This window comes from Physeter macrocephalus, chromosome 10, assembly GCF_002837175.3.
Source record: "Physeter macrocephalus isolate SW-GA chromosome 10, ASM283717v5, whole genome shotgun sequence".
Lineage (NCBI taxonomy): Eukaryota > Metazoa > Chordata > Mammalia > Artiodactyla > Physeteridae > Physeter > Physeter macrocephalus.
The window spans coordinates 28,056,394-28,066,944 of record NC_041223.1 but is presented as its reverse complement, the minus strand read 5'-3'; the positions used below and the strand labels follow the sequence as shown (position 1 = coordinate 28,066,944).

General features: G+C 36.0%; 1 protein-coding gene across 2 annotated transcripts in view; it reads left to right on the top strand.

Annotated features, from left to right (window-relative positions):
• Positions 1 to 10,551, top strand: part of PDE7B (phosphodiesterase 7B) — a 353,515-nt gene that overhangs the window by 127,225 nt on the left and 215,739 nt on the right. The window contains exon 2 of one of the 2 annotated variants that reach the window (XM_028494410.2): positions 2,296 to 2,356. In XM_028494410.2, coding sequence (XP_028350211.1) covers positions 2,296 to 2,356 — 61 coding nt within the window. Of the gene's footprint in view, positions 1 to 2,274; positions 2,357 to 10,551 lie in introns of those variants that run through there. The other variant, XM_007116265.4, reaches the window with a different exon arrangement.

Below are 10,551 nucleotides of genomic sequence, written 5' to 3'. Positions count from 1 at the left end.
TCTAAAAGGATCTTGCTGTGATTTATGTCATAGAGTGTTCTGCCTATGTTTTCCTCTAAGAGTTTGATAGTGTCTGGCCTTACATTCAGGTCTTTAATTCATTTTGAGTTCATTTTTGTGTATGGTGTTAGGGAGTGTTCCACTTTCATCCTTTCAAATGTAGCTGTCCAGTTTTCGCAGCACCACTTATTGAAGAGGCTGTCTTTTCTCCATTATATATTCTTGCCTCCTTTATCAAAGATAAGGTGACCATATGTGTGTGGGTTTATCTCTGGGCTTTCTATGCTGTTCCATTGATCCATATTTCTGTTTTTGTGCCAGTACCACATTGTCTTGTATTTTATTCTTTTTGTTGCAATGGTAAATGGGAGTGTTTTCTTAATTTCACTTTCAGATTTTTCATCAGTGTATAGGAATGCAAGAGATTTCTGTACATTAATTTTGTATCCTGCTACTTTACCCAATTCATTGATTAGCTCTAGTAGTTTTCTGGAAGCATCTTTAGGATTGTCTATGTATAGTATCATGTCATCCGCAAACAGTGACAGCTTTACTTCTTCTTTTCCGATTTGGATTCCTTTTATTTCTTTTTCTTCTCTGATTGCTATGGCTAAAACTTCCAAAACTATGTTGAATAATAACGGTGAGAGTGGGCAGCCTTGTCTTGTTCCTGATCTTATTGGAAATGGTTTCCGTTTTTCACCATGTTGGCTGTGGGCTTGTCATATATGGCCTTTATTATGTTGAGGAAAGTTCCCTCTATGCCTACTTTCTGGAGGGTTTTTATCATAAATGGGTGTTGAATTTTGTCGAAAGCTTTCTCTGCATCTATTGAGATGATCATATGGTTTTTCTCCTTCAATTTGTTAATATGGTGTATCACATTGATTGATTTGCATATATTGAAGAATCCTTGCATTCCTGGGATAAACCCCACTTGATCTTGGTGTATGATCCTTTTAAAGTGCTGTTGGATTCTGTTTGCTAGTATTTTGTTGAGGATTTTTGCATCTATGTTCATCAGTGATGTTGGTCTGTAGTTTCTTTTTTTTGTGACATCTTTGTCTGGCTTTGGTATCGGTGTGATGGTGGCCTCATAGAATGAGTTTGGGAGTGTTCCTCCCATTTTCACTTTTAACTGCCATGTAGCACTCCAATGTATGAATAACATTTATCTGTTTTGTAGCTGAACAGTAAAGTTTCTCTGGTTATCAGTCTAGAAGATGACTTGCTATGTCAAAGTGCATGCACATTTCAACCTAGTAAGAATGAAATCTGGTAAGTAATAAGTAGAAATCTAGTAAGATTTTGCCAGTTTTTCTCCAAAATGGTTCCATCATTTTATACTGCAACCCACAGTGTGTGAGAAGATCCATTTCTTTACATTTTTAATAAACTTGTTTTTGCCAGATTTCTAAGCTTTGCCAAATCAGTGGGCTCAAAATAGGCTTCATTTTATCTTTCATTTGCTGGTTCCTGATTATTAGTATGGTTGAATATATCCTCTCTGTTAATGACCATTCAGATTTCCTCTTCAATGAATTGCTTATGTCCTTTATCCGCTTTTCCATTGGATTATTTGTTATTTTCTTACTGATTTGGAGGATTTATTTATACATTCAGGTACTATCCATTTGTCAATCATATACATAAATGTGGTCTATTCTTAAATAACTGATTGTATCTCTCGAGTTTGCCCTGTACAAAAATGTTAACAAGCAAGTTAAAACTGAGATGTAGATGAGAAAGTTGATATTTCCATGAGTCGATGCTTCTGGAAAAGGATTATGATTGCCACTTTTTCATCATTTCCTTATTTGTGCAGAGAGTTCAGAGTTCCCAAGTTCAGAAAGTTAAGTGTAGGCCACCTAGGTTTGTACTTGAAAATGTCTGCTTGATTGCAGAGTAGGTAGCTTAGGATAATTTCAGTACTGAATAAGAGCCAATTTTGAGAGTGATTAACCTCAGATTACTAGATCCAATAGACTGTGTATCTTCCATCGAAATAGAAACTGTTGGACACTGGGTGCGTCTCTGGCCATGACCCCTCATAGGAGCACACAGAGTCAGCTTGAGGCAGGGGCATGAGGCATGCAGGAACAGTCTGTCCCCAATTTACCTCTCAAATATTTTACTACGAGGAAAGTCTCTGCTCATGACATAAATCCCTAGACTCAGGCAAAGAAAACTTGAAGAGCAGAATAATGTCATGGTGATGTCAGGTTTCATGGCCATGTTGCTTTGGGAACCCTGATAGGAAATCTTAAAATAACGATGGCTTTCTTTCTATTTCAGAGGTGTGGCGAAATCTTGTTTGAAAACCCTGATCAGAATGTCAAATGTGTTTGCATGCTAGGTAAGAAGCCTTCTCATTTAAAATCTATTAAGCATGCTGATGTCATGTGGGCTTACTGTTGTTCTGTTGCCTTACTGATTGTCTCTTGTTCCATATTGCAGAGGCTAATAGGCGATTTTATAGGTTTATAGACAGCTATAACACATTTATGTGTGGAACACTTGATGATAAAGAAAGGGTTTGATTTTAATAACTGTCAGTAAGTCAGGAACCATGCTTCTGAGTCTTTCAAATTTTTTCTTGGATCATCAACATAACATAGTATTGGGTGCTTTGTATTCAGGCAACTGTGATGAAAAAGTAAGAAGAATCACATTGTAATTGCTAAACTAGAGATCATATGCTAGGCAAGTAAACTAATAAATATTTACAGCACAGCACAAAGCCCTTACTTACAGTGCCTGGGAGGAATATACATTTGAACTAAACTGAAGTCAGCCCAACAGTTACCCACACTGCATTTGTAATAAAACTTGCAGCATCATAATGAATAATCATTTGTTCTTGTGGGATGATATATCATCAGTGCCTTTCACAAACTCTTTAATATATAATCTTCCGTTAAAAGATGAAGTTGATATTATTTTCCTCATTTTATAGAGTAGAAAACTAGTACAGAGAATATAAGTGATGCACTTAACCTCAAAATGAGAAATGAGCCAAATCATGATAGGAAAGTTTCTCATCTGTAAAAATTTAGGTCTAGTGTTTAGATCTTAATTGAGCCACTAAACTATGTTCAATGAACTTTTAATTAAGTAATTATAGTAATAGAACAAAACAGCATGAATAAATAAAAATAATCCTTAAATTTGACTTTCACCAAAATTTCACCCTAATCCTTTCCAACTTTGAACCATACTCATAAGCAAAGAAAAAAATTATTCATTTTAGCTCCTTCCATTTTCTCTGGCTACCTCATATGTTGGCAGCCCAGGTTATTGGTAAGATGGCTCAAAAGCAGACAGCAGGATAGAGGCAGGGGAACGTCTTGGTAATTTATAGTTCAAGATAATCAGGTAATAAATAATCAAAAGTTGCTCATTACCTAAAAACAAACCAAAAACAGAAACCAAACACAAATACTGTATTTTCCTGGTCTTCTGATCTTTCTTATTTTCTTGTGCTAGTATTTTAAACCTTTCTGATGCAGTTCTTATATGTTTTTATTTTAATTAAGATGGGGCTATATAGTAACATAGCCACTGGAAAATGAACATTCTTTTGGAAGCACATGAACAGTGAACATAGCATAGCATCCATAAATCCATTTCAAATGTCCAGTATTCCTTTCCCTTAACCATGAAAATGCCTCAGAATGCTAACAGTGCAGGGTACAAACCACAGAGAGAGAGAGAGAGAGAGAGAGAGAGAGAGAGAGAGAGAGAGGGAGGTGGAAGCAGAAAAACTTCCTTTGTCCAGCCATATGTCCCAGCTTTGGATGTGGGAGACCATCTCATCACCGCATCAGATCTATTCATCAACTCACTCATTTAACTTTCACAATAGCAGTATGGTTTGGTGCTATTAGAATCCTCATTTTACAGAAGGAAATTTGTGGCAAATGATCGAATACTATAGGACCTTAATCCCACTAAAATATTATTTGATTATAGCTTCTACATGATCTACTAACATGAATCAGTTTTAATTCATGATGACTTTAAGCACATGAACACATAACTTATTTTGATGAATTTTTCCTTGTACTAGCTCTCATGTGAGTTGCTTGATTAGTTTATAGCTAGGACAAGGACAGCAATAGACTGTCTACTACTGCCTATAGACTTGAATTCACTTAAAGTCAATCATCTTTCCATCTCTTTTGGATAATATGGTGTGGTTTATAACCCTAACCAGAAGACACTCCTGGCCACCAAATGCATTCCCCCAATGAATCTGCCAAATTACACAAATACCCAAAATTAGAAGAATATTTATATAAATCAGCTTTCTATTACTACCACTGTCATGAGATTTACAATTAACTGAGTACTTAAATATGTCACAGATGAAGTCCATCCTGAGTACCTTACATAGTTAGATCATTTATTCTAAGTAAATTAAGACATAGCCTCTCTTTCAAAATATAGATATCTTTGTCAATATCAGTGTATTATTAAGCTTGTAGGTTTCATTAGTTTATTAGATTTCTATTTTCTTAGTGACATAGAACTAAATAATATAAAGGAACCATGAAAATGGAAGTTTTTATTAGTTTAAGGGCATGGGATAATTAAAGATGGAATAGGAAGAACACTTGTACATTTTACCTTTAAAGTAGATGGTAAATATTTATTGAATGTTGAAGATATTACTATGTCTAGTGAGCTGGAGTTACTCCGATAATGAAAATTATGCCCTCAAGGAGCTTACACCTAAGAAGGCTTAGACTTTTTCCTACTTATCTTTTTAAGAGGATTGCTACAAAATTTAACTGAAACATTTACAAAGTCCTTTGAAATCTTAGATGAAAGAGAATCCCAAAATAAAACTGTCATGGGTATCAATACAGATGGACCAATCCGCCATTAGCATGTGTCCACCTGAAGCCAAGGGCTACCATTTCACAGCAATCGTGTGCAAGATAATGAAAAAAGGAGTTGAATGATTTATTCCCTTAAAAGAAACAAGAGAAACTCAAGGCGTGAACATGTAACTCACTAAAACTGAGACCACATCTTAGACCACATATTTTATCAAGAAGGGGCATCTACATAACACAACAATAACAGCAAACCACTCTCTGAGGTCTTATCTGAGTTAGTTTCTTGCTTCCTTTGAGAGGAACCTGTGATCATGCCCTTATGACTTCCCGAAGCATTTCTTGAGAAAACTTTGTATCTTCAACAGTAAAGGATAAGGAGTCTCTGCTGTTTAAAGGGACTGTTAAGTTTTCTAAGTGTTTCTAAGTCATGAGTGTAGTTTGTGTTTTTGCAGATCACATTATAACCTTTTTATGAGTAAATCAAAATTTTGAAACAAGAAAACCAAATATATAAAGTCTGCATTTCCAAAACTTCACTCTGATCTTTTTGCCACCCCAGTATTGAGATCCCTAATGGAGGCCAACCTAAGACATTCAGAGCTTTGAAGTGCTTTGAAGTGTCAAGTTCTTGGCTCACTCCCTCCGGCGTTCCATCTCTACCCACTCACACACTAGGTTTGGGCCCCCTGCCTTGGCCCCAGCCGTGCTTCAGCACATTTGAGATGGAATAGGGCAGAGGGTCACTAGCCAGACCCACCATTTGCAATTTTCTTCTGTCCCACCGGTGTCTCCCCAGATCTTTCTGAAAAATACAATTTTTATGCTTTGAGTTGTTTACCTCATGACATCCATGAACAAGTCATCCTCATGAACTCATACTTCTGGTTCATTACATTCAATGAGGCATAAGTGTAAAATTCATCTGAAGTTACTCTGAAGTACTGAATTCAAAGCAATTTTAAGTGAGAGCAAGCTATTGTCATATGTGGGCCTTACAGGCAATCATTTCTATGTTCAGGGGAATAGTTCGTGTTGGATATGAAGGTAAATAAAGATGTACTGCAGAGCTGGCTACACTGAGTATTTACTATTTATTCCTTAAAATTCTGTCAGAGGGGTAAAATGTAGACAATGTTAAGTACCAAATTGTAAGAAATGTTGCTTTGTTCTTTCCTTCACCCTTAAGGAGTTCAAAACTGCTAACTCCCATCCCCCTCCTTTTTCTCAATTTAGCCATAAGATTTCTCTCAAATTAAGATAGACCTCAAAGTTTACAGAACTATATCAAAGGGCACCCAACTGTATAGTAAGATGTGTACCTTAATTAGGTGTAATGAATTGATAACCAAGGGAAGAAGGAAATGGAAGAGAAATTATCTCTCATTACACAATTAATGTATGAGGTGTGACCAGTTCCTAAAAGGATTTTATTTTTCAAAGTGTAATGAAACTGCTAGGTACAAAGAGCCAAGAGTATTTAAAGAAACTACATAAAATGATCGATGTTAATTCACTTAGTTCATTTGCTGACTTCTGTCTGGGAAATGCTAAATCCTGGGAAAAGAAACTTTCTAAAGAGTTCCCAATCAGACTTGGTGCCCTTCTTTCCCTTGTAATTTTACAATTTGAAATTTTCAGTGGCTCTGCTTTTGTTTCATGTGTGATTCCTTTCATGCTGATTGGTGTCATATCATTAGAATGTAAGGTCGTACTTTCTTATCTGCCATGGTTTAGAAAGGGGTGTTCATATTGTCAGGTTTCTGGTTGAAATTTTTTATAAATCATTTCAAGAGATCGTCAGTTTTCAAAGAAATAGAATACCATAAGATCAATATTTTATTAACATTTAACATGAGCACAGAGAGACTTGCTTTGTAGTCCAACCTCTGAAAAATTAACTGTGTACTTTCAGAAGTTGCTTCATCTTTCAGACTTCAATTTATAGTTTTTCTGCAAAGTGGTAATAAAAAGGTCTGTCCCTTCCAGCCCAGGGGTTGTCCTGGTAATACAGAATGTGATGTTCTGTGAGGAGACGTTGCCTGCCTGCTATGATGCCCTAGATATGGTTTATGCACCAATAACTTAATAAATAAATAATAAACAACTGAAAATAAGCAAATTGATGATGAACAATAATAAACAAATAGTAAGTTATTTATTTATGACATTAACAGTGTTTAGAAAAGCAATTGAAAAGACAAAACTATGCAAATGTGAGAGCAATTTTAAAAAATATTAAATATGTTCTTCAAAATTTTGTCATACCTCAAAGGCATCATCTAATATTCATTCAAAAGATATTCATTGAGCATCTACTATATGCAAGGTACTATGCTAGGCACTGGGAATGCAAAGACCAGTGGAGCACAGGCCCTGCACTCAGAGGGTTTACATTCCAGGCAGAGATTCAAGCCCCAAACCCCAAAATCTGCAATGCTAGCTTGAGAGTGACAAATGATAGAAAAGAATAAAGTGTGTTGGAACTTCAGAAGATGAAAAGAGTGCGTACAATGGGATATGAAGACACGTGGATTGATATGCAAAGACCAAGAAAGAGGCAGCATTCTAGGTAGATACATGACCATTTTTAAAAGCCCAGGGCTTCCCTGGTGGCGCAGTGGTTGAGAGTCCGCCTGCCGATTCAGGGGACACGGGTTCGTGCCCCTGTCCGGGAGGATCCCACATGCTGCCTTGTAATTTTACAATTTGAAATTTTCAGTGGCTCTGCTTTTGTTTCATGTGTGATTCCTTTCATGCTGATTGGTGTCATATCATTAGAATGTAAGGTCGTACTTTCTTATCTGCCATGGTTTAGAAAGGGGTGTTCATATTGTCAGGTTTCTGGTTGAAATTTTTTATAAATCATTTCAAGAGATCGTCAGTTTTCAAAGAAATAGAATACCATAAGATCAATATTTTATTAACATTTAACATGAGCACAGAGAGACTTGCTTTGTAGTCCAACCTCTGAAAAATTAACTGTGTACTTTCAGAAGTTGCTTCATCTTTCAGACTTCAATTTATAGTTTTTCTGCAAAGTGGTAATAAAAAGGTCTGTCCCTTCCAGCCCAGGGGTTGTCCTGGTAATACAGAATGTGATGTTCTGTGAGGAGACGTTGCCTGCCTGCTATGATGCCCTAGATATGGTTTATGCACCAATAACTTAATAAATAAATAATAAACAACTGAAAATAAGCAAATTGATGATGAACAATAATAAACAAATAGTAAGTTATTTATGACATTAACAGTGTTTAGAAAAGCAATTGAAAAGACAAAACTATGCAAATGTGAGAGCAATTTTAAAAAATATTAAATATGTTCTTCAAAATTTTGTCATACCTCAAAGGCATCATCTAATATTCATTCAAAAGATATTCATTGAGCATCTACTATATGCAAGGTACTATGCTAGGCACTGGGAATGCAAAGACCAGTGGAGCACAGGCCCTGCACTCAGAGGGTTTACATTCCAGGCAGAGATTCAAGCCCCAAACCCCAAAATCTGCAATGCTAGCTTGAGAGTGACAAATGATAGAAAAGAATAAAGTGTGTTGGAACTTCAGAAGATGAAAAGAGTGCGTACAATGGGATATGAAGACACGTGGATTGATATGCAAAGACCAAGAAAGAGGCAGCATTCTAGGTAGATACATGACCATTTTTAAAAGCCCAGGGCTTCCCTGGTGGCGCAGTGGTTGAGAGTCCGCCTGCCGATTCAGGGGACACGGGTTCGTGCCCCTGTCCGGGAGGATCCCACATGCTGCGGAGCGGCTGGGCCCGTGAGCCATGGCCGCTGGGCCTGCGTGTCCGGAGCCTGTGCTCCGCAACGGGAGAGGCCACGACAGTGAGAGGCCCGCGTACAGAAAAAAATGAAAAAGCCCAAATACAGGAAAACTGAGGAGTGGAGAAGGAAGTAAGTGTTTCAGGCCACAAGGAGTATAAAAGGATAAATTGGAAAGGAATTTGAGGCCTTATTATAGACAGTTTGACTGTTACCACTGGTTATAAAAAGGACAGAAGTACCAAATGAAAGAGCGTTCTGGTCTCTTTTATTTAGTCAGTTAGAGAGCATTTTTCAATTTAGATAGAGGGTATTATAGAATATTCTATAAACTAGTTTCTGCAGGGCAGTATTGAGTACAGCTGTTCACCAAATACTTGTGAAATTAAATAATTTTAACCCAATGTATATTTGAAACTGATGGCCTGAATTCTAGGCTTGATTATTTTAATGAATATTACTTTTGTCTTTTCTCTTTGATATCAGATATCATAGTATTTTATTTAAGAAGTACAATATTGTCATCTTTTATACTGGAAAAAAATTGATATTTTTTTCACGTTTTGGAACTTTTTCATCTAATAAAATTGGGAGATTTTTTTATTTTAAAATTTTGCTCTTATCACTGGCATCTGCCTGTGATTTTTGTATGTGGACAATTTTGCGGTCTATACATTTTTTCTTAGAAATTAATACACAGTCTGTTTTAAGGCAAAATAATATCTGTTATCAAAGTAGGACACTGCTTTGGTGGCATAGTGGAAAGAACAGGGCATTTAAATATCTGGACCAGCTAAAAACTGTGTGGTCATAGGAAAGTCACTTTAAGAGTTATAGATCTCAGTTTATTCCTCCCTAAAATGGAATAAGAAGTAATAATAACAATATTATTATCTACCTTATTAGGTTTGTTGAGGATCAAATAACACAACAAATATTAAAGCATTCAGTAAACTGTTAGAAGTCCTAGAAATATAAATATTATTTTATTGATACTAATAACTAAAATGTTCTAAGTTCTTGCATTTAATTTAATATTAGTATTTTTTATGCAAACTGACAGCTTTGATATACTTTCAATATTAAACTGTTTCAGTTTGCTTCAAGTGAATAGATATTTTCAAGTACATGTTTGCAATCTAGAAATAAGCATATTATCATCATAGGTTATTAAAGAAAGATTATTGTAAGGACTATTTTATGTGCACTTAACTTTATAAAAGTGAAGGTCTATGTTCAAAGACAAAAGCTGTCAAGTTGCTTAACTTTGATTTACTGAGATTAAAATGCCTAGGGAATTTGAATTAACTTTTAAAAATTTTTATTGGAGTATAGTTGCTTTACAATGTTGTGTTAGTTTCTGCTGTACAGCAAAGTGAATCAGCTATATGTACATATATCCCCTCCTTTTTGGATTTCCTTCCAATTTAGATCACCACAGAGCACTGAGTAGAGTTCCCTGTGCTGTACAGTAGGTTCTCATTAGTTATCTATTTTATACATAGTAGTGTATATATGTCAGTCCCAATCTCCCAATTCATCCCACCTCCTCCTTCCCCCTTGGTGTCCATACGTTTGCTCCCTATGTCCGTGTCTTTATTTCTGCTTTGCAGATAGGTTCATCTGTATCATTTTTCTAGATTCCAGATATATGCGTTAATATACAATATTTGTTTTTCTTTTCTGACTCTTTCATTCTGTATGACAGTCTCTAGTTCCATCCACATCTCTGCAAATGGCACAATTTCGTTCCTTCTTATGGCTGAGTAATACTCCACTGTATATATGTACCACATCTTCTTTATCCATTCCTCTGTTGATGGACATTTAGTTTGCTTCCATGTCCTGGCTATTGTAAATAGTGCTGCAATGAACATTGGGGTGCATGTATCTTTTGGAATTATGGTTTTCTCCAGGTATATG